At 38.1% G+C, this 24,057-nt stretch overlaps 1 protein-coding gene across 1 annotated transcript in view; it reads left to right on the top strand.

Annotated features, from left to right (window-relative positions):
* The first annotated feature begins 4,258 nt into the window (after positions 1–4,258).
* NPHS2 (NPHS2 stomatin family member, podocin) overlaps positions 4,259–24,057 on the top strand; it is a 269,098-nt gene continuing 249,299 nt past the window's right edge. The window contains exons 1-3 of the mRNA XM_044086847.1: positions 4,259–4,372; positions 4,697–5,012; positions 20,604–20,615. Of these exons, the coding sequence (XP_043942782.1) occupies positions 4,259–4,372; positions 4,697–5,012; positions 20,604–20,615 (442 nt within the window). The remainder of the gene's footprint in view (positions 4,373–4,696; positions 5,013–20,603; positions 20,616–24,057) is intronic.

Here is a 24,057-nt window from a genome sequence, read left to right as displayed (position 1 = left end):
CTCTGTATTTCTTTTTTCGTGGCATCCATGCAGTACACTTACTAGCCAGTTAATGAAATTTATCAATAAACACAAAAGTCTACTGGCCATCTCTGCTGAGTTTCTGTTTTCACACTGAGAGAGCTAGAGTTAAGCTGTTACTCAATGTGTAGCCATCTTGGAAGTCAAAACTTAGGATTTATGTATAGAATCAGCGAATGCCTACTACCAAGCACCAGATGTAAAGTAATGTCATTATTTATTCTTTGAGAGTCCATCCATGTATTATATTCCATGTTTGGCTTGCAGGAAATCTAACAAAGAGAATGTCTGTTGTAAAGCTTCTAAATCTATACCAGCAGCAGCTCCACCAAGGGTACATCATTGTGACCTTCTCAAAGTTGAAAACAGGATGATATTCAAGAGTAAACGTCTGTCTAGCTTCTCTTCTCCTTAAGACAACTGGACCCAAAAAACTCTACACAAACAATACCTTTCCTTAAATGTACAGTCATGGTAGACCTCTGTGACTTATGTAAGGAAAACTGTTGCAATCGAAAAGTTTTAAACACTACACAGACTCTTTACACTGTAGCTGAATTACTGTAGTTTGGAATTAGCTACCTAGTGACCCCATCGGACCTCTTAATTGTCACTGTTTTGGAGGAATATTCCTATTTTCAGCACTGTATTACCCCTGCACAGGATGTTCCTATTTGAATCCATCTCATCACACATGATTTTTGAAGATGGCTAGTACATAGAAAACCTTACGTGTTTGATCTACATGCTAGTGACAACAATAATTTAAAGAGAAAGGGAATACACATCTTAAATCTCCTTTTTCTGAAGCAAAAATAAATGATGTGGTAGAATTTTGCAATACAGTTCATTAAAGATAACAGATATTACAATGTCTCTTTGATAATGTGCTAACTTTTTTTTATCATTTTGGTCACTGTCTGTTTTTTAAGGCTCCCTGTTGAAATATCCGTACTTGAAATGCCAAGTGCTGACAAGCCAAAAAAAAGACCTAAAACAAAGGCGAAGAGTGAACCTTGAAAATTGCTGTTCTCCTTTTTATGTTTTTTTGTGGGGAGGAAAGCCCCCCCCTGCAAACCCCCCACACCCCCTGAATGTATATATACCAACACCAAGCTCACCATACCTTGGAGATGGAATATTCTGAGAAATGGCATCTTGGACTTAGTATATGTAAGTCCATTCTTTTGGCCAATCTCCATATTTCAAGACTCGCTCAAGTGGGTCCTGGTGTTTCAAATGGTTAACATTTTTTAAACATGAGTTTCTAAGTACTATCTCATATTCCTACTGGAAACAGGAAGAGTTATGTGTTATTTGGTATTCAAGTTTTATTTTAATTAGACATCCAGATTTTTAGCTGGATGTTCCTATTTCTCAAAGGCCTTTATTCCTGTTTTCAATGTCTGCAGATTGAGAGGTAGGGATCTCATATCTATCTAGTTACATTCTACATTATATTGGTAGTTTTATATGCAGGAGCAAAAAAAAAAAAAAACAAAGTATTTCCCTAGCTAGTCCTATATCAATCACTTGTCCTCTAAACTGGGACAATGATGAGACCAAATGTGCCATTTATTGGATAACATTAGACAGCACTACAGGTGCAACAACAAGATAACATCTTAACCACATCATAGAACAGTCAGTAGCTTTTATCCTTCACTGGTTGGTTTTACCAAGCCTGTTCTGGCTAAAGCTTAAGGTCTGAGTGCATAATCCAAGCTGCCTCATTCCTGTTTAACAATAACCCTTAAGGCTTGCTTCATAGCCCAACACCATTTGTCTTGGCTAAGGCTTAATACTAACCCAAAATCACCATAATGAAGAGGCCACTGAAAAACACCTGGGGGGAAACAAAGGGGAGGGGAAGAGGCAAGGCAGTCACCCTTGAGTAAGCAACCATGAACTAATGGAGGGTGGGTGGGATCTTGTGAGCCGTTTCTGAAAATATCACTTTGGAATGACTGACTGTCCCTTAAATAGGGGTGCGGAGCCCACTGTTCCTCCCCATTCAGCTTTGAGGACAAACGGGCTTATTGGTAAGTCATCCGTGTATCTTATGTATCCCTCTGAAACCCGCACAAATGTAACTCTGCAGTACTCTATGCAGATGTCATATGTTATTAGTTAAATTACTCTTTGCATGAATTGTAAATATTACACTTCATTTTACTTCCAGTTGTTATTTAGAACATTGTAAACTATGGTTAAATATTGCTGATGTTTGGTATATTATGGTATATATTTTTTCAGTCTAGTGAACATATTTTTTTTCTGGGCATAGCAGTGTATTTTTACTGGTGCTTTTCTCCCTGACATCAGTTGGAAATGAGCCTCAACCCATTTGGACATTCCAAATAATAACACAATAACTGTTTAGGAGGATTGAATGAGGTGGGGTGTTCTGGTGACTGAGAAATGATGTATTAACTCAATGTGTGATACATCTAGTAAAACAAATTTAAATTGTACACCATGGGGGGAAAATGAGATAATTTATTGGAGGAGGACTAATAGTTGGCAGGTAAAAGGGAAAACACATATTAAAAATAATACTACTATAGGCCTCTTTACAGATCTGAACAATATGTTGGTCAGATCCTTTGCGGGTGCCTTTTGTTGGGGAAGGCATAACACCAGGATCTTCACTAATGGTGTGGAGTAAATTTGATCATCAATCCATTTTTTGTCAAAGGTTTGAGTTATCATGTCTCATAGAATAAGAAATCGGCCAGTCACCGAAACTCTGCAAAAACCATGACCAGTCAGGATCAGCAATATCCAAAGACTTAACAAACTAGATTAAGCACTTTCATCTTGCTTATAACATAAGACTTCATCAGAATTTTGTTTGTGGTGTTTGGTTCCCAGTTTTTATGAAGTAGGCCAGTCTGCAAACTGTCCTGTTCATCAGTCCTATTTTTTAACAGACACATACATTAACAGAAAAGAAAACAAACCATATCAACATTTTTTTCATTTTCATAAATTATGTATTACCTATATATAGTCTTTCTTTTTAACAACTGTCATTCAGTCCAACATTGCTTATCTTGGTCACCACCAAAGAATGGGTTGGGTAGTGGAAGTCACTCCATGGTAGGGAACCAAAAATATTGACTATTCTGACTAGAGTTTTTCCGATATTTTATGTGTGTGGGGGGATGAGCAGTTGGGGTAAGGGTGAAAATGGAGTGTGTGGGGCTGAAGGACTGGAGATGAGAGTGAATGGCAGGGTTAATTTAAATCCTGAGAAGGCTAGACTAGAATTGCTGGCAGTGGGCCTCCAAGGATCAGTGGGTTGGTAGAAGAAGAGCTTATCTAAACAATCTATCTTGGTTTGTGATTTACTATAGAGTTGACTGCTGCTACGGAGCAAGCTTTGAATGTCAGGTCTCATGCCATGCATTTATTAAGGATGAGAACAGCATATGATTTACCTACATAAAAAGCATCACATTGAGTGAAATTGTGGGCTGAAAAGTCATCTGTTTTGTGCTTTTTGGAACTGTGGATGTTCGAGTGAAATTGTGGGCTGAAAAGTCATCTGTTTTGTGCTTATCGGAAATGTGGACTGTATATGTTCCGGTGATGTATGGACTGTGAAGTTATGTTTGTCCATGTATCTGGAACTGTATTTGGAACTGTGGACTGAAAAGTCAACCTTGTAATAAAGTGCGTACTGAATACGCTATTCAAGTACTTTTGCCTCTTTAGACTGCTTTTTGGTGCTTTGGTAGAAAAAGAACATGGAGTCATTTTCTACTATGTGACAAGTTCAAACAGTAAGAAATAACTAAGTGATATATGTATAAAGTAATGTATTATAGGTTCATAGGTCGATATTAGGCTATCGGCCTGGAGGCCCTTACAAGCCTAGCCAAGAATTTCTCACTACTCCTTTCACAAAATTACTTAACTAACAGTGTAATTGAAGACTTTGGGTAACATGCTGTGAAGGAAATGCAGGGCACGGAATTAGTATGGTTACACTGCTTCTGATTGAATGCTGTGTGATACTAAGCATGTGGTACAAACAGAACAAAGCTGTCTATTTATTCCTGAAAACAGTCAGTTGTGTACAGTGGGTCTTAGTAATGAAAGAAACACAGATAAATAAACTCTTGAGTCATGGAAACAATCATTTGAGTACAGTGGAAAAACAGATAATTCACTGTACTATGAGCTCTACAGTTGCAGCTGCATTTTTCAGACACTGTTTTTGTGGACTGTTATGCCGATTGATTCAAGGAAAGAACCTGTTTCTTGGTTTGACATCAACTATTTGCTAGCCAAGGGCTTTCATTTCTTAGGATATATGACAAAATCCCATTACTGTTCAACTTCTGTAAAATTGTTTTCAGCTATAATTCTGCAGTCTGTATCTGTTGAAGTTTTAAAATTAGAAAATGTCTCACATCATACTTTCAGGAAATCTTAAAGAAACTACTGAGTAAGCATAGTTGTTCCAGCTTTGTGTTTGTTCTAGAAACTTCTGCTGAACATGATGACCTTGGGTTATAGCGACTCCCTCCTGGAGGATCACAGCTGCTCTGTGTAAATGTCGGGCTGATATTACTGTGAGAGTGTATCTATGTATGCACGTGACAGAAAACATCAGAGCAGAAATGCTCAGCTCATTTTGAGTGTTCTTCACTAAACTTTCAACAAGGATAATGGAGAAGAGTCACGGAGCTCCTCAAGGACTTCCAGGGATTCTCAGAGGAAAACCAGGGACTCATTTTCCAAAGATGGAAAGCCAGAGAAGACAGGAACAGAGAGAAACCACAACACATCTACTACAGATAAGAAAGAAAGGCAGGGCTCTAAGAGAAGGGGCAGAGAAGAAACTAAAAAAGAAACAAAGAGCAGTTTAACTACAGATGGCAATGTGGTGACCTCAACAGTCGTGGATGTTGACAATGTGGTAGCCTCAGATGCTGAAGAGGAAGAATTAATAGCTCTAATAGAAAGTGAGAGAGGTGAAGGTAAGACGATTATTGATTAATGCCATTTTATTGTGGGGCATCTTTACCGCTGTATGTCAGTGTGAGTTTTTCACCTGAGTATGGCTGATAAACAAGCCAGAAGGTGAACCTATCCGCACTGTGGCTTTAGTCTGTATTTCATTGGAAGCCTTCATTTTATGTGGTCATTTAATGTATTGTATTTCAACTGTTTTGTGTCTATGGATGATTATTAATTGTTTCAGCTGTTGATGTTGACTGAGTGCAAGAATTTATTGAGAGCTTGAAACTGTGGTTCATTGAAAATATCATTAATTCAATGTAAAGATAAAGTGTTGTTCACATTGCTTGATGGTGCAGTAGAATATAAAATTGTTAACAAAATGCAGATCACTTGGAAATGGTATCCCATTTTGTTCAAACGCAGTAAAATTAAGATCAAGACAGTACAAGGTTTCACATTACAGACAGTACAGTACAAGCAGGCTAGTGCATGTGTTTTTAGATACTTTCACACCATATGATAACTTACAGAATGATGTGTAAGAAATAGCTGCAGATCACAGTATCACAATTTATGACAGCAGTTATGTATTATTTGGTATATCCAGGGTATCACTTTTCTGACTACTGCTTTCACTGTAGACACCCCTCTAATCCTCTAGGACTTTTTTTTACTGTGGTACGGTAATTTTGTTATTTACCTTTCTTAGTTCATAACTTTCTAGGCATCCAGTGCTTTTTCTGTGATGTTACTTTTCTGTATCTCATTTAACTACACAGAATGGCTGGTAGGACTCTAGAACCCTTGGAATTCTGGCTGCCTTATTTATTGTAAGGCTATCTTTGTGCTTTTAGGCATTCAGTATTCCGTTTCTTGTCATGTTATATTTATTGTAAAGCATTCACTGCCTCCTGGACTGGATGCAATAAAAGCAAAGTCATTATGCTTTCAGCTGACTTTTCTTTTGAAATAGGCAGGCTCACAAATAATATGATCTCTAAGTACATTTTTTTCTCAGCTGAAAATAATTTTGTGATTTTTTTTTTAAGTTATTCTAGATTTTCTATGTCTAAATTCAAATTCTAAAAATGGGATACAGGGCAGCATCAAGTATTCTTTCTTGTGCTAGTCTTGACAACTTAATCTGTAATTCTGTTGCCATTTCTACTATATTTATGGTTACACTGTTATATTTATATCACATGCTGATATTCCAACGTAATTTTATCTTAATGTGTTCTATGTTTTACTGCATTATTTCAGCTGCTTATTTTATTTAAGAAATAGTTAACTGTTAAAGCATGTGTTACCATTTTTATGTGTGAGATAGAAAGGAAGAGAAAGAAGAGCTGAAAACAAAATGAAAAAAGTGGATTGCCAGCAAAATGTCAACTGTGAAAGAAAATGGAGAAGAAAAAAGTAAAGAACATGATTTGTTGCAAGTGCATAGCCATTAAAATAAACATGCTCACTGCTTGTGCAGCAATTACATTTCTGCTTGCAGATGGTTCAAGTCTAGGTATGGACCAGGACTGTCAGAAGACTGGCCAAACATGAAAGGACTAAACACCTGACCCCTACTGTCATTTCTTGGAGGTTGGAGAATGTGGCCTGTATGTGACTGTCCCCAAGATACATGTAATGTTTAGACAATTAATTAAGAAGAGAAGCAGATAACACTATTTATTGCAGCTGCATGCCTTTATGTTCTGCCGCCCAGCAGAAAGGCAAAAATGACAACATCAGGCAGGATGCTTAGCCATATTTTGCCTTCTGTGCTCCATTTTGATTCATTTATTTATCACTGTATAATGAGACAGCCCTGGAGATTGATTACTAGAGTGGCTCAGGCTATTGAGGGGGGCTGATGAATATGGATGAGGTCTTTTCTGGAGGGAGAAGAATGGAACACTAATAGTGTCTGAAGACAGAGATGTTTAGAACAGAGCAGGAAGGTTTGTTGCCTGGTTTCTAAGGATCAAACAGAAACCATGACAGCAACAGTAAGCATTTTTTAGGGTAAGAGTTAAGGTAATTAAAAAATATATATTCTACAGAACAGTTGAGAGTTACAGACAAATGTGTAATTTCTGTAGCAGAAAAATTAGATTGACTTGAGAGTAGGAAAGTACTGGGGATCTAAGCACCAACAACAACTACAAAAAAAAGATGCAAAAAAATGTCAACTAATATTTCAAGTTGTTGGAAGTTTATAGGCAGTGGCAACACAACACCAGACAGACAACAGAAATGAGAGAGCAGTAAATGAAAATGAATGACAAAAATCCCTGTAGATAGCAGGAGAGATATGCAGTTGAAGAGAACTAGTAGCACACCTGACCATTGCCATGCAAAATGGAATCCCAGTAATTGTTTTTGTAGTTATCTGCTGATAAGGGTGTTGGCAAGGCACAACTTTAGTATTATTCTGCCATCTTATTGCCTTATTCTGTCTTACTGAAATGGGCATAGTCAGGTTATAGTTCTGTTTAAGTCATCTTAGGATTCCCTTAAAACTTAAAATGCTACTAAAAACGTCCCTAATTAGGAAGTCCTAGCCCAGGTGACGGTCTCCTCTAGTGCTGTTCATAGCAGTAATAGTAGTCTGATATGATTTAAAGTGTCGTAATAGTTATAATTATCTTCTCTTCTTCTGTAAAACATCAAGGTAGCAAAAAGGGAGCTGGCTGGTTAATTTAATCTTGTTAAAACAATAATTAAGTGTGTTGGTAAAATCAGTAGTACTACTGTAGTGCAGTGATGCTTTGTTAATACATTCCCTATAAAATAACAATACCTATATATGACATCTTCTTTAAATTTCCCCATGAATAGCATCAAATAAGCAGGAACAAACTTCATTCCCATTGCTGTACCAGAAATTCATCTAAAATATTCCTCACTGAAATAAAAATAATTATTTTTCAAACAAAATTCCAAAAGCCCTAACAGACTCTCTTTGCATAGAAGTATCTTGTAAATAGTTCTTTACTGTCAAAAGACCTAACTCATGTTGAATAGAATACAGACTATTAATATCAATTGCAACAAATGCAAAGCCCTGCTGTCAAAGTAAATCAGATAATATTAATAAAAAATATGTCAAAATCACTTACATAGGAACTTATCCACTTTGCAAACAGTTGTAATAACAGATCTAACACAATATCAACTCTTACTACTAGACCCTACCCCATCTGGGAAACAATAGGTCTACCAAGAGGGATGTCAACATTTTTATGCACCTGCAGAAGAGCAGAAAATGATGACAGCCTTGGTCTCACTAATAATAATTGATGTCCTTACATTTACTGCTGCAGTATTCTTAACAGATAGGATTCCCTGCTGTGGAAGCCCGAACGTCCAGCCAGTTTACTAATGACTCTTTGTTACTTTCAATAAGCACACCAGACATCACCAAAATGCTCCTTGTGTAGTGTACGGCATAAAGGTGATGTTCAGGCCTACCATAATTAGAACTGAACGCCCCAGTAGAAACACTGTCCAAGAAACCCAAGAGGTAACCTGTACATCTAGGAAAGCAAAAGACTAGGGGGATGGAGGGAGGGAGTAAATACTGCAGCAGTGAGGGCAAGGACATCTATCATTATAGTAAGATTTTATACAACTGTATTATGTCCTTACATTCACTGCTGTAGTATTCTTAACAGATAGGAGAGTGCCAAATCTCAAGAGGAAATTTGGGAAGGGGAAGGTGCAGAAGAGCCCCCTAAAAAGCCATGAAGAATGACACTAGCAAAACCAGTCCTAGCTCTAGAGATACCATCCAACTTGTAGTGCTTGGTAAAGGTATGCACAGAAGTCCAGGTAACTGCCATTCCATGGCAGGGAATCCCATCTGTTAAGATTACTGCACCAGTGACGGTAAGGATATCTACCATTATGGTAAGATTTTACACAACTTACTTTCTCCAATTTTCTCCATCACTGCTCATCCTTGCACCATTTATCTCTAAGCCATTGCAAACTCATCTGCATCATTCCTAATGAATTTTCAAATACTATTCATATTCTTTATCATTATTCAATAAATAATAACACATTGGTAAATAAAACTAATTTAACATAATTACAGTTGTTGTTGTTGGTCTTTTGGCTTTTTCCCAGTAAGGGGTCGCCACAGCGGAACTCTGGTCCACTAATGATTGGCAGTAGATTTTTTATGAAATGCCGAGGTGCCAGCTCGACGCCCAACCTTCAACGAGGGCACGCCCATTTATGCACGCATGTCTTTCGAACGCTACCCAACCTCAGGGAGGACATGCAGACTCCACACAGAAGGCGCTCCCAAGCCAAGCCAAGAATCGAACGGGAGAACCTCTTGCTGTGAGGTAACAACACTACCGCTGTACCACCGCAGCATGTTAATTACAGTATTACCCTATTATCTGCAGGTTTAATCACTAAACCCCAATTGGATAATGTTAATAATGATGATGTTTATTTTGTTACCAATTATGTCCCTTTTGTAGAACATGTTTTGAGGAAGCATTGGCATATTATTAAGGCTGATGATATTTTGGGCACAAAGTGGAAATGTAGATTTAAAAATTCTTACAGGAATTTACCAACTTTAATAGACAGGTTAATTCACATGGAATTAATTGAAAAAGTAGAAGCCAAATGTAAAGGTTGCAGTATGTGTAAATATTTCGATAGTGCTCTTTTTCAGATTATTATTGGTTTAAAATGTGTTCCAGTACAAATCTTTGACTGTTATGTGAAACCAGTGGTTTACTGTTTCAAACGTCTATGAGATCTTTATTATATAGGTCAGACTATATGTGCGGTTAGAGAATATATTTTGGAACATTTGGGAGACATACATAGTAGAGTACAGAAAAGACCTATTGCCATGTATTTTTAGAAGGAACATAATGTAGATAATAGTTTATTCATTTTTTATGAAAAAATTAGCGAAACACTCCGACCATACAAAACCAAGAAACTCAAAAAAAAAAAATAGATAGTCTGGGCACACTGGAAATGGCTATAAACTGTTTAATTCTTAAAACAAAACAAAATACAAGTGTTTTCACCCTGCTGTAGTGCTGGGCTGGAAAAATGTCCAGACCATCTATTTATATTCATTTTTTTATGTTATATAAATGTAGGAATGATTATTTATTAATACTTCAGAGGTATTGTTGCAAAAAGACACATGGTATATATTTAACTGTGAAACTTTTTTATAATGGTTTGAATAGTGAATTAAGTACGAAATATTTTTGGTTGCTTGTATCTGTTCAGCAGCTGATGACTAAGCTTTTAAATAGCATGTAATGTTAATAAATTTTAGAATCAGTAGAAGGTATATTGTGAGACCTTATTTCATTTCACTATGTTATTTTTCAATAAAAGTCAGGTTTTAAGCCCCATCAACCAAAAGAGTTTTGGAATGCCACACATGTTATTTGGCTAAATAACTTGTGATCCTCTAAAATTCCTTCACTTTTTACTAGCAATAAATGAGGCACACAGTGAAAACTCCTGCCCTGCTGTTTCTCAGACCTGTATTGCTTATTATGGAAATACTGAAGGCTTCTGCAAACCCTTATGTTGTAAGATGGATATCAAACTGGGTGACAGATAGAACCCATGTAGTTAAAGTAGCAGATGTCACCCCAGAAAGCAAAACAATGACCAATGGCATTCTTCAGAGCTGAGTACTAAAACCCCTTCTGTTTGTCATCTGCTTCTTGGATCTCCAAACCACTAACCCAGATATAAGAGATATGGCTAACTAAATTTGCCTGTAACTGTAAGCTAGGTGTTGACATTCACACAGTATTCAGTACTGTGTTGTTACAGAATGGGCTCAGCCATACAAGTCAGTCGTGTATTTGAAATTACCTTAGACTAATGTATGGAAATATAGCACTGTCACTTTTGGTAAACAACTTTCAGCACCAACTTATGGTATTGACAGAGTCCCACTCCTGGTTGATATCGGTCATCAGAGATCTTAACACCTTCATAGATAAATTCCTGTCCTTCTGGCCACAATGTGGCAAGAGTAGATAAGAAGTCTTTCTAGCTAGGACAATCAATAACTAAAGGTACAGTATCTCATCCAGCTTATAAAAATATATTTCCCTACACTCTGCCCTGAACAGAGCAGTTAAAGAATATAATAGTTGTTCAAGTGTGTTTATCTAGCCAAACACATCACATAGTTAGAGAAACCCAGAGGATCCTAACTAAAGAGATCACCAGAGTAAAGACCCTATGCTATCAAACTGTCTTGAAGCTCTGTCCCTATATTATTTTTCTTACAGAGTCTTACACTGTGATTTATGTTTGACACTGGTTTATTAAGAACCCTGCCCTCCTTGATATCCTACAACTCCACAAGAAAAAAATGACTACGCTAACATTCAATCTAAAGACTTAAATCTCCATCAACAGATCAATAAGACATGCTAGAGTGACAGATGTACTACTCGACAATTCCCCTATCTCTGGAATAATCTCCCATTACATATAAAATGGAGCAATGCTATCATTTCCTTTAAGGCAAACTTTGATGATTGGATAGGGTCTGGTAAAGTCATCCCAAGCATGATTTGTTTTGCCCTCAAGGGGGCAGAGGTTATCTTACAAGGATGGATGTTGGTGACATGATTATGGGAGACTCTGCCTTGTGCAATCTTTGAATCTATGAATCCTATCGATATCACTCCTAAACCTTTTTTAGCAGTAACATGGAGAGGGGCATCTTTATTCCTTGACATAATCTGTATAGAGTTAGCAGAAAAAACTGCACAAGTTAAAGAAGTAAAGATTTAAGATCAGTGTAGTTTAAATAGCTGTTGCCACTAAGTAATCAGTAAAGCAGCACATAAAAACAGGCTAAGGGGAATTCTAAGCATGCACAGCACTTCAGAATCTGTTTAAAGTACCTTTTTTTCATTAGTTAATCCACAAAACCGTCTTTGTCATTGCTAGCAAAGAGAAGGTTGAAGATACTTACTAAAGTACTTTACAAACAGCTACAGCAGATGAATGGGGAAATGCAAGAGCTTTCTGCAGTGCAAAATGCAAACACCCTTTTTATTGTATCTGTTTGTTAACCAGGTTATCCCACTGGGCAAAGTGTCCCTTTTCAGAGGTGACCTGGGAGCACTATCTGGTTATGTTACTTGTTCAGAGTCACATAGCAGGCAAATAGAAGTGGAGGAAATTAAACGCTCTACCTTTGGCTACAGGAAGAAGCGTATTAGCAATTTAGAGCCTTAATCCTTGGATATAGCTACCAGCCATCCAGCCATCCATCTGTTCATAGGACAGTCAACTGTCCCTATTTACATAGGACAGTCTCTATTTGTGCAGTTGCATCCTGCAAAATATGAAAATGCAAAGTCCTGAGATTTTAGAACAAAAAATATTTCTATTTTTCATCTAATACTTGCATAAATTAATTATTTGCATCTGAAATCAAATAATATGATTTTAAACAACAGAAACTATTCAAATTCTATAAAAGTGATATTTTATTTTGGTAATAAAGTGAAGTCCAGTCTCTTGCACAACGTATGGATATGGTTTGCCCTGCAAAATTACAAAGTTCCATAAACAATGCCCCATTTTGGGCATCTGAAAAGGTGGCAACCCTATCTGTGTGTCCATCCAGCCATCTGTTTTCTAAACTGCTTGGCCTTGCAAAGCTTGAGTTGGTAGTAGAACACTAACAGAAATGAAACCTGTGGTCCAGTAGTTACAAACTAAACTGACACTTGGTATACTCATTTTAAAAATACATGATCTAAACACACAGTGAAGATCTCCAAGCTGGATGTAGCAATTGTTGATATATATATATATATATATATATATATATATATATATATATATATATATACACACACACACACACACACACACACACACACACACACACACACACAAACATATGAACTCTCAGAAGCTGAATTTCAAATTCAGTTTTAATTGTCCTGCCTACTACTACCCACAACTTTAGCGTCATCTGCAAAACTTGATCCAGTTTTCCATGCCCTGTGTGAAGTCAGAAACAGATACATTAAATAGGTTACAGTGCAGGACTAAACCCTGTTGAGCATCACTTGTTACCCTGTGACAACTCTCCTCTATCACCCTTTGTTTTCTGCTGTGCAATCACTTGTCTGCCAGTCCACACATCTTCCCAACTCCTTTCCCACTCATCTTTGTAAGGAATCTGCTTTGTGAGTCTGAATCAAAGGCTTCACTGAACTACTTATAGTTCATAGTCATGTGTTTGCCTGTGTTTGTCTCCTTGGTAATTTAGTCATATAACTGTAGATAGTTAATCTTACAAGATCTACCTGCTGTGAACTCATGCTGTACCTTGATAAGCAGCGCAATCTGCCCAAGGCACCTTGTACGCCTTGATTAAATGGCCATTTCCATTATCTCACCCACTATGAAAGTCAGGCTCACTTTCATTAGTTTTCTGGCCTGTTCCTTTGGAGATGACTCTAGAAGTATTTGCCACCAGTCACCAAGAGGACCTGTTGAATAGCTCTGTTAGAGGTTATACAAAAAAAAAAAAAAAACAGTAGCCATTTCTATGATCCTTGGATGATCCATTCTAGATGTTGCACCTTATACTCCTTTAGACCCTCCACTGCTCATTCCACCCATAAGTAGTTTCCTCACCCATCCTTCACCTGCCCCAGCCTAACTTTCCAGGTTGGTAGCCTCCTAGCTGCTTCTTTGGTGAGCAGTGATGCAAAATATTCATTTAGAATTTGTGTTTATTCCTTCTCTTCTTTATGCTTTTTTTAAGCAAGAAACATCTTTATTAAATTATAACTTATGACATAGACAATCATACATTTATATAAATGTAAACAAACCATATTGACATATTTTAGTTGTATACATTATACACCACTTTAATCTATCCAGTCGTTGTTAGTCAAACATTATATAGTAAATGTCTTTCGGCTTTTCCCAGTTAGGGGTTGCCACAGCGGAAAGCCAGTCCACTTATGATTGGCAGTAGATTTTTATGGTGCTGAGGTGCCAGCCCAACGCCCAACCTTCAATAAAGGCACACCCATTCACGCACGTACCTGCATGTCTTTAAACGTTACTCTACCTCAGGGAGGGCATGCAGACTCCACCCAGAAGGCGCTCCAGCTGAGAATTGAACCAGAGAACCTCTTGCTGTGAGGTGACAATGCTAACTGCTGCACCACCGCGGCCTATTACATTACATAGCTCATTCAAATCCTGCCTTCTTTTAAACTTTATTCCTCCTCCTAAGCATTATTCTGCATGTATTGTTTTCACAATTCCCCTTTTTACTATGTAATTTGTTTCTACCCTTTTCTGAAAATCCCATTTCCAGTTATTTTTGTTTCTGTTACTATATTCACTACTTCTAGTACAGTTGGTTAGACTTTGATCTCCCTTTTCTAGTAATTGCTTGTCTGGCAGCCATCATAATTAGACTCAGCAAGGCCTTACAATGTCTAGGCAATTCTGATTCTGTATCATAGCTCAGAAAACTAATTTTCTTAGTTATACCAATTTGCTCACCCAGTATTTCTGACAAAGTAGTCTCCAGAGAAATTTTAAAATCGGTCAACGTATTACTCTCTCAAAAAATATGTTCCCAGTTACCTCTTTCTTCCCCATTACACCTCCAACATAAAAATTCTTTGGTCTACTTGGGGTATAAAAATACCCATGTAAACACTTCTAAGCAAAGATCCTAAATCTCTAGATTTTGTTGCATATATGAGAATCATATATATATAAACCCCTAATGATCCAATCTCCCTTCCCAGTCCTTTCTAACCTCCTCTGATTTGTTTTTATAGTTATCATGCAGTATTTTATATGGTCTACTAATTATCCCCTTTTAACAGTAGCATCTCGTCTAGATTCCAGATTCTACCAAGTCTTTATGATTTTTGTCCTTTCCAGGACAGTTTACCAGTTTCCTTATTTGTTCTCTTTCTTTCCCTTACTTACCAAAGAATGATTTCTTCCTATTCCTAAAGTCTACTGCTAAATTTTGCTCAATTTCTCCCTTTTCTCTCTTGATATACTTTGTTAACCTCTTTCTTTCCTCCCTTCAACCGTCACATCTTATTTCATTATTTTCCTTATTGTTGTCATCCTTCTCTAGCAAAGAAGACATTTTTTTCTTTTTGCCTTGGCAACCTTTTTTTATAATTTTCATAAACCACCATAATTGCCCTTTTTATGATTTTCTAGAGATCTTTCTCAACATTGTACTCTTTCCATATTCCTAGCTCCTGGTTTATGTACTGTCTCATTCTATCATATACATCTCCCATATAATCCCAAACCCTGATATTTGTGATACTTCCTTGCACGGTCTCTTTTTTTTCTGAGACCATTGTGAGACATACTATGGCACTGACATTATTAACATGTGGAACTCTGACTACTTGAAGATGTCTCACCTCATCCATTCTAGGCAGAAAAGAAGATAGATCATTCTTTTTGTAGCGGATACTTTTTGCTTCATATGAATAAAGGTTTATAGGATCAAAGGTAAGTATTAGGCTGGCTGTCCTTGTGGACCATTTTGAGCTTAGCCAATTTCCCTTTAAAGGTGAGACTCAAACCCTGTACTTTGTGACTGTCAGGTAAACACCTTAACCTTTATACCAACCACCAACCCCTCACTGACTGTCTTTGGTGAGTACTTCAGTCAGTCTTTTTCTGTGCTTCCTTTACATCATGGAGTAATCCAGTTTGACACAGGTATATTTAGGCCTCCCCTCATAAGTACTCAGCTCCTCACTTTCCATTCCTTGATCCAGTCCTTGTTTACCCTGTCATCCCATGTCTTAGCCTGTGGAGAGTTTCAGTATACCAACTTTAGCCCATTTCACAGCCAATGTTATTACTAGGATATTTACTTTTGGTCCTTTGCCATGATTCCCTCTTCTTACAGTCCAGCCTGATCCCCTGTAATCTCTTGTTTTGCTGTTTCTTCATGTTCTATCAGCCATCCCTCCACTCCATTTTTAGGTATATTACCATCCCCTCATATGGTTCCCTCTCCTATTTTTTCTAAACATCTTGTAACCTGATGCCATCATGTCCCATTACCTGTTGTCCTTGACCCACATCTCTGTTATCTCAAACATTTCATCCTCACTTTACACTATCGGAGCTTACTTTGAGTAATTTTCCTTCCTTGTCTTCCAGCAATTCTGAGCATTCTCCTGACTTTGTTCCCACATTGTCCATGTTTTGCCCTCTCATTCAGTTACCTCTTCATTCGCAACAGCCTTTCTCTCTCCCATAATGTTTTACATTATATCCACTCCTACTCAGACCCCTCATCAACAGTAACTCTAAGTCATTTATGAGCAAAACTCCCTCTTCCATTCATCCATGTGATCGTCTCTCATATACTACAATCAGATTAGTGTTTATCTCTCATCTCTTCCTCTGTAATGTCTCTCAGATTTCTCCTTATCTCTATGTACTGCTGACAAGGGTTGGGAGGGTGGCCTAATGGTTAAGGTGTTTGCCTTACAAACACAAGGTGCAGGGTTTGAGTCTCACAAGGGATAATTGGCTAGGCTTAAAATGGCTTGCAAGGGCAGTTAGCTTAGTACTAACCTATGAACCTATGACATCCCTCTACCCTTAATCTCTCTACACCCATACACAATTAAATTAAGTACTTTATGCTTTACTACCTTTCATTACCCATACCTATTCTGCACTATTAACAGACCCCTTACCACCGGTGGGAGGTTGGCATAATGGTTAAGGTGTTTACCTTGCAAACAAAAGATGCAGGGTTTGATTCTCACATGGGGTAATTGGCTAGGCTTAAACTGGCCCACAAGGGCAATTAGCCTAGTACTAATCTATGAAACTATGAACATAAATTCATCCTCATTCATGTCAATATTTCACACACCTGTACTCTTAAACATTGATACATCTCAAAATTGCCTATAGGCTAAACACAATCTATTATTCTGAATTTCATCTTCTACTTTTCCCACAAAACCTTCTCTACTTCCTGTCTTAATTACATCCTCATCCTCTATCCTTCAAAATCATCAGTTTCATACATTTCAGAAACCTGTTTCTCCTACAATTCCTTATATTAGTTTCTCTTCTTCTAATTGCACACTTAACATCCTACCAATATCTGTTACCCTTACAATCCCATCAAAACTCTCAGATTGTGTCCTCCAAGCAAAATATTTCTGAACCTCATTTCCCATTCATACCTTATCTAAATCAGCACTAATATATCCTAGTGTTCAGGTACAGTTATCCAAAGCAACAGTCATTTACTCACAAATTGATGTTAAACATAAAATTAAGCAAAAAAATGCCTCTACCTGTAGTATCATACCTCCATACCCAACCCAGCATATTCAGAGACCAGACAGCATATCTCTATCAGCTCCTTTACTGCTACCACCTCACCTGCAATCCCATCCTTGCCTTCTTATGTGCCATATTAACTTAAAAAGTGTTAGTAACAAACTTCCTGAAGTGTGTGCATGGATAGCACTATATACTCCAGACATCTTAGTTGCCACAGAAACCTGGATCTGCCAAGAAACAAAAAATTAAGAAATTTCCCCACTAGACTATAACATTATCAGATTAGACAGAGACAAAATGGAGGTATTCCTATTTTCTGCAAAAACACATTAGATAGCTCCCATTTTACCTGCATCCTATCAGCTTTCTCTAACTCTGAAATTCTGTTAACTCTTACTGGGGATAGCGGCCACAACCCTCCTGGACATGGGCAGTCATTACTAAATGCAGTCCTGGGTATGGACTAGTGTATCCATGGTATTACATTGGGATGAAATAGCTAGGCTTGAAATGACCTCTGGGTCGATAGCCTAGTAAACTCCTACGATCCTAGGATTCTATGAACTATGCTAAGACTATACAAGACAAAACAACTGCAATCATGGGTATAAACATATCCCCAGGTAACAATGCTAAAGACTGGAAGCTATTCTCTGCTGGGCCTCCTCAAAAATCCTTCATGAAATCATAATATTGGCTGATGTTAATACTGATTGGCAAACCATACATACTGAAAATCCAACCAATAATATACATCTCAACAAGTTTACCCAGCTAATAACCACACCAACTAGATATGACAAAGACACAGCCAGACAATCAACCCTCGAATGGATCCTAACATCCATTCCAAATAAAATATCATCCCATAAACTCTGTCAGACAGCCTAAGTGATCATGTAAAAATCTGCACCTTAAAGTATCAAAGCAACGACCCCAAAAATATATCATTACAACCTGGCAAGAAAACTTACTACTTTTCATAAATATACTTTTATTAATACACTTTATTAATTACAAGAACAAAGGGGACATTGACAACTGTATGCAGTAAAGAGACATCAAACTCCTATCGCATTGCATGAAAGTTCTGGAGAGGATGATTGATAAATGGATACGCAGAGTAGTATAATGTAAGATTGTGGTGCATCCTGATCTGAAGCCAAACTGCTTACCTCCCGTAAGCAGTTTGGCTTCAGATCAGGATGCACCACAATTTACCCGATGTTTGCAGTGAGACAGACACTTGAGAAGAAGCTAGAGATGAGGAGACAGTCCAACTGGGCATTCCTAGACTTGGAAAAAGAATATGACAAAGTCCCAAGAAAGCTGATCTGGGCAGTACTGCGGTAGTTTGAAGTTCCAGAATTAGTGCAGGCTATGTGCAAGGACCCAGTGACTCGAGTATGAACAGTGTTCGGCCTTACAGAGGGGTTCCCAGTGGGAGTGGATGTACACCAGGGTTCAGCTCTGAGCCCACTGCTGTTCATACTGGTGATGGACTACATTAGCAAACAGGTCGGAGTGGAGGAGACAGATCAACAAAGTTGCTGTATGCAGACGACATGGCATTACAGGCAGACTCTGAACAAGACCTTCAGCAAAGGATGGGAGAATGGAATACAAAACTGATTCCTCCACTAATTTTCCTGTCTCCTTCTGGATTCTATTTCCTTCTTGAATTCCCTGTACTTCTCCCTCCCTCCCTCCCTCCCTCTCTCCCTTTCTCTCTGTTTGTTATTTATTAGTGCCCAATTATGTCCTTCTAGCTCAATCAATTCTGTTTATGTTTGCTTTAATACCAGGAGACAGTAAGCCTATCCAGTGTATCCTTTTAAGTGCCTTAAAGGTCTACCTTGGATCCATCTCAATCTTTTTCTTTACCCATTTTCACCTGTTTCATTCCCTTATTCCATTAATCCAGTCTATGGTTCCAGAATCCTCTATGTTAAATACATACTTTTAAAGATCCAGGCAGTAGTCAGTCCCTACACTAACCTGCTAGAGTATTTTAACAAATATCGGCTGAGGACCTAACCCTACAGCTGTAACAGTGGGGAGTCTTATTGGGGATCTGGAGGGAGAAAGATATAGAGGAATCCAGACCCCAGACTGAGTATGTTCCCTGTGTGTTCTTAAGGGAGATTGTGTTTGATGTAGAGAAGTCTATATCTGGAAATCCAGAGTGTATCCCTTTGCATTCCAAGTGCACGTCCCTCTCAAGTGTCAGTGGTGAGGTTTAAGGCTCCTTGATTACTGGCCCAGCGTGGAGACATCACATATTGGTTGGCAGTGGTGGGACAATCACATAATCACATATTAGTTGGTAGTGGTGGGACCATCATATGTCACAGATGGCATGAGGATTTAGGGAAATGTCTCATGTTGAGCTTGGGAGAGTGTCAAAAATAGCTTATGGGTTTGGAAAAAAACTGAAGGAGTAAACAAACTGAAAGAATAGGTCAGATATGTAGTATTCAGTGTTATAAACAAGGGATTAAGGAAGAGGAAAAAGTGAAAAGAGAAGACCAATTTGGGTACAATAGCCTGTAAGGCTACTTATTGGGACAAAGGACACGGCATAAAGGAGGTGGAAAGGGAAGAGGTGGGAGGTAGAAGGGGAATAATACAAAGAGGCAACCAGTCAGTAATAAAAGGGTGATGGCAGCAAAAGCTAAGTTAAAAGGGAGATGGCAAAGGGTCAAGAAAGGGAACAGAGGCTTTTTAAGGTGTATAGCAGAAAGGAGGGAGGGGGAAGGGGGAAAGAACAGCTCTGGCCAGCCTGAGCAAAGATGGCTGGGGATCAAAAAGATGTGAAAAAAAAGAAGTACCAAATGAATACTTAACATCACTCGTCATACAGGAAAGTAAGAAAAGGGTGTTATGTTAGGAAGGAATTAAGGCAGTGAGAAGAAAGCATAGGCAGACGCTAGAAGAGAGAGTTAGAAGATGGAAAGGAAAGTGGAAGAGAGGTAAAGACACAGGAAGCATATGGACTTCCTCCTAGGGTCTGCAGGAATCTGAGCATTCCACTGTGTGCTGGCAGATCCATTTATGGAGATTTCCTACAAATCACTGTCCAGTGCAGAGGTGCCTTAAGACTGGGAGACAAGGTAGCAGGAAAGATCCTGATAACTACAGCCTGTTAAAGTAGCAACACCAGTAGTGCTAATCATGGAAAAATCCCAAGGCAAAGATTGGCTGCCATGCTTGACGAGAACAATTTTCAGGCTTATGGTCAGAAGGAACTAGCAGTCAAACCCAATGCAGTTGAAAACCGAGTTACAAGCGAACTTGAGAGGAGATTGTTAGTGGTGTTGCCTTTCTAGAATTCAGCAAGACCTTTGACTCAGTCCCACACAGATGGCTGTTAGAAAATTGCAAGAACTGGTGGGTAAAACTGATACCAAGGAACTGGTTAGCTCTGTGTTGAAGAGTAGCACAGAAAGGGTTACATTTAGAGGGACAAGCAGTACAGTGGTCCATTCTGAGCCCAGTACCGTTGAATGTGTTTGCTTCAGATATATTTGAAGGAACAATTAACATGATCAGCCTCCTTGGGGATAAAGAAAAATAGATTCAAAAGTAGAGGATGGGTAAAGCATCTAAGGAAGGATATGGATAAGCTGAACAAATACACTGAATGAGACAGTTGAGTTTTGGTGCAGTCAAATGCAAAGTAATGCACTACTCAGTCACCAAAACTCTGGGGTGATATGAGGAATTTATACTGAACAGGAAGCATGGGGTAGGGGGGAGTGTCACAGTGAGCAGATTATAGAATTAAACTACTGCATGGCTGTTCAGAACTGTTTCCCGTGGAGAAGGTTTTGGAACCAAGCAACAAACTACTGGAATGGTTGATTGAGAGGTAATGTATGGAGTCATTCAGCAGTACATGATAAAAGTGAAGAAAGCGGAGGAGAAAGGAGGGAGGGATAGTAGAATTGTAAATGCACTTTAAGGACAGAAAAAATAGCATGTCTTTTTCTTTTTTCTGGAAAGTATAAAGTAATCATTTCACATCACCCAGTTTGGCCAGTCTTTTCAAACCATAAGGGGGCACTCTCATTCATTTATTTGTTTTCCCTGTCTAACATTTACCTATTCATCCTGAAGTACTCAGTCTAGATGAACATGTCTGCTGCACATTAGCCATTTCACACTGTGAGCTTCTTGATAACTGATTCATAATCCCTCTGTTCTACATCTGTAGTTCATATATTTCAAGAAATGTCTGGAAAGCTTACAAGAGAATTTCATCACACCTAGCTTTTAACGCATCCCATGTGATCCATCATATTTCCTGCCACCTTTGCTTATAAGTAATCTCTATGAAGATGATTATCAATCTCTCCTGAACCATGTCCACACCTGACAACACTCTGGCTCCCTACCACATCTAGTCTCCAGCAATCTTGCAGCCTCTCTTACAACCTAACCTTAAATCTTCATGCAACTTATGTAACTGCCATGTGTGTTCAGCCCAGCAGTATTTCCCTAGATTTCCTATAAAATTCCTAGTATTCCTAACGATCACAATATTAGGTGTTGCAGCTTCCTCTGAAGACAGTTTCTTTTTCTTATTCTTTTTTAAATATTAAGTTTCCCTGTATCTTCTTGCGTTTTTTTCTTCCATTGTAGCTGTTGTGACAGGTGATGCACAATGATGCCACCCTGTTTTTAGTATCTGCATCCCATCTATTTCCTCTGTACTAGTATATTACATGCTATTCTACCATTAGCCATCTCACCTGTTCCAAAAAAAAAAAACTGCAGAACTGACTTACCATTGCATAAATCACCCCATTGGCAAGCAAAATTTCAAAATTGATATCTAACAGAAAATATGAGGCAGTATTATCATTTTCAGAATATTAAGTGTCCTCATGATAAAAAAGAAGCTTGACCAAGTCTGTTCATAGTATCAGTCTACTCATATAAAAATTTCTCATGAAATCCTCTAGTATAAATAACCTGAGACTCAGATTTATGAGATTGCATTTAATCACTCCTTCCATCTGGTTGTTACTAGGCCAATAGAGGACATCATTTTAAAGGCACTACTTTTCACTGATACTGAGTTTATAACTAGATATTATAGTACACAGGCACATCCTTCTCCAGCTCAACTAACGAACTTAGGGAACTCTCTGAACTGGAAACATGGATCCACACAACAGAATATTTTTAATTCTTCTGCCCACCCTTAATCTCGGTAGTCATTTTGTTTTATTTATTTATTTGCACAAAAGTAATTCAAGGCTTCAAAAATTAAGGGGAAATGATGGGAGCTCTTTATAGTCCCCCTAAACATCTTCAGATAATCCTCATATATAATCTAGTTATGGGTTCATTGTAAAATGCTGTCTTACCCCTAATTGCCTTTTCCGGGAACTCTGATTTTTAAAGTAGAAACAAATAGTAGTTTCATGCAATTCCATCAATGCTTTTTGCATATTGATTGCCTAAAAATAGACAGGCTCTTATTACTCTGCTACATAATAGATGGAATGAAAAAGAGCATTCTGTAATGGTCCAGTACCACCGCCCTTTCATCACTCGTGTCTGCTCCTTTGAAATTAGCCAGTGTTACGTAGTTTATAAACATTCTAGCTTCACAAACTATTGCATGTATCTTTATATCACTGATTAACATTGAAACTGTAGTGTACTAATTGGGCTTTGACTTTTCTTTGTTTGGTATCAAAGTAACTGTGGCTTCTAACATGTCCCTATGTAATTTCACCCCTACCATCACCCATTATATACCTCCATTAGTAACAGGATCATTTGCTTGTGCAATTTCTGTAGTTTTCTGAATATCACTACAGTGATCATCAAGCTAAAGTTAGTTCCATATAAATATTCCCTCTACTGTTTCTACCACCTCCTTCTCCCAAGGTGCCTTGATAATTTCAGCCTACCCACAGAAAGCAGGCATAGATTTAATTTTCCCTGGATAATTCATCCTTGCTATAAATCCTCTTATAAATTTCCATGAAACACTGAACAGTTCTATCTCTCCTGTAATCAAATCCCCATCCATTTTCAACATTGCTGCATTTTCTGACTCATTATCCTCAATAAATCATTGGACCAAGAACTCATCAGTAACTTTGTCGAACTCTTTGAACATCACTTCTGAGTACTCATTATCTTCACTCACTTTCTCATCCAAGAGATATCACTACTCCTTCTCCTCTCTTTTTCAGCTGATCGGCTCTCAAGCATGAGTAGTCTGGGGGAAGAAACACAGTGTCTTTTACATATGATTTCAACCAGGTTTCAGTAGCTGCTATAATATCAGGGTTGTTTTGTGAAATCCATGCCTGGAGTTTAGGTATCTTGTTTCTAAGGTTTTGGAGATTTGTGGTTGATAGAAAGAGAGATTTGCTAAGTCTGCTAGGGCTGGGCAGGGTTGGACCTGGGTTGGGATGTACATCACCACACTGGGATATAATGCTTTGCCACATTATGAGAGCTATACTTAGTTTTTTTTCTTGAAAATGGTATAGTTGCTGCTGGTGATGTGATAATGGGGGTGTCTGTAGAGAGGTAGAATTTTTACTTTGGATAGTACAGAGGTATTAACTGTAAATAAGCTAGGGTGGATGTTTGAGTAACTTGGTAAATGTGGGTTATGTGTGGTGGTTGTACAGGTGGATGTAGGAGGTATGTTGGGTATCTGGAAGG

This window comes from Protopterus annectens, chromosome 10.part0, assembly GCF_019279795.1.
Source record: "Protopterus annectens isolate FY-2018-M chromosome 10.part0, PAN1.0, whole genome shotgun sequence".
Lineage (NCBI taxonomy): Eukaryota > Metazoa > Chordata > Ceratodontiformes > Protopteridae > Protopterus > Protopterus annectens.
Note: the sequence above shows the minus strand (reverse complement) of the source record. Positions and strands in the feature narration are given on the sequence as shown.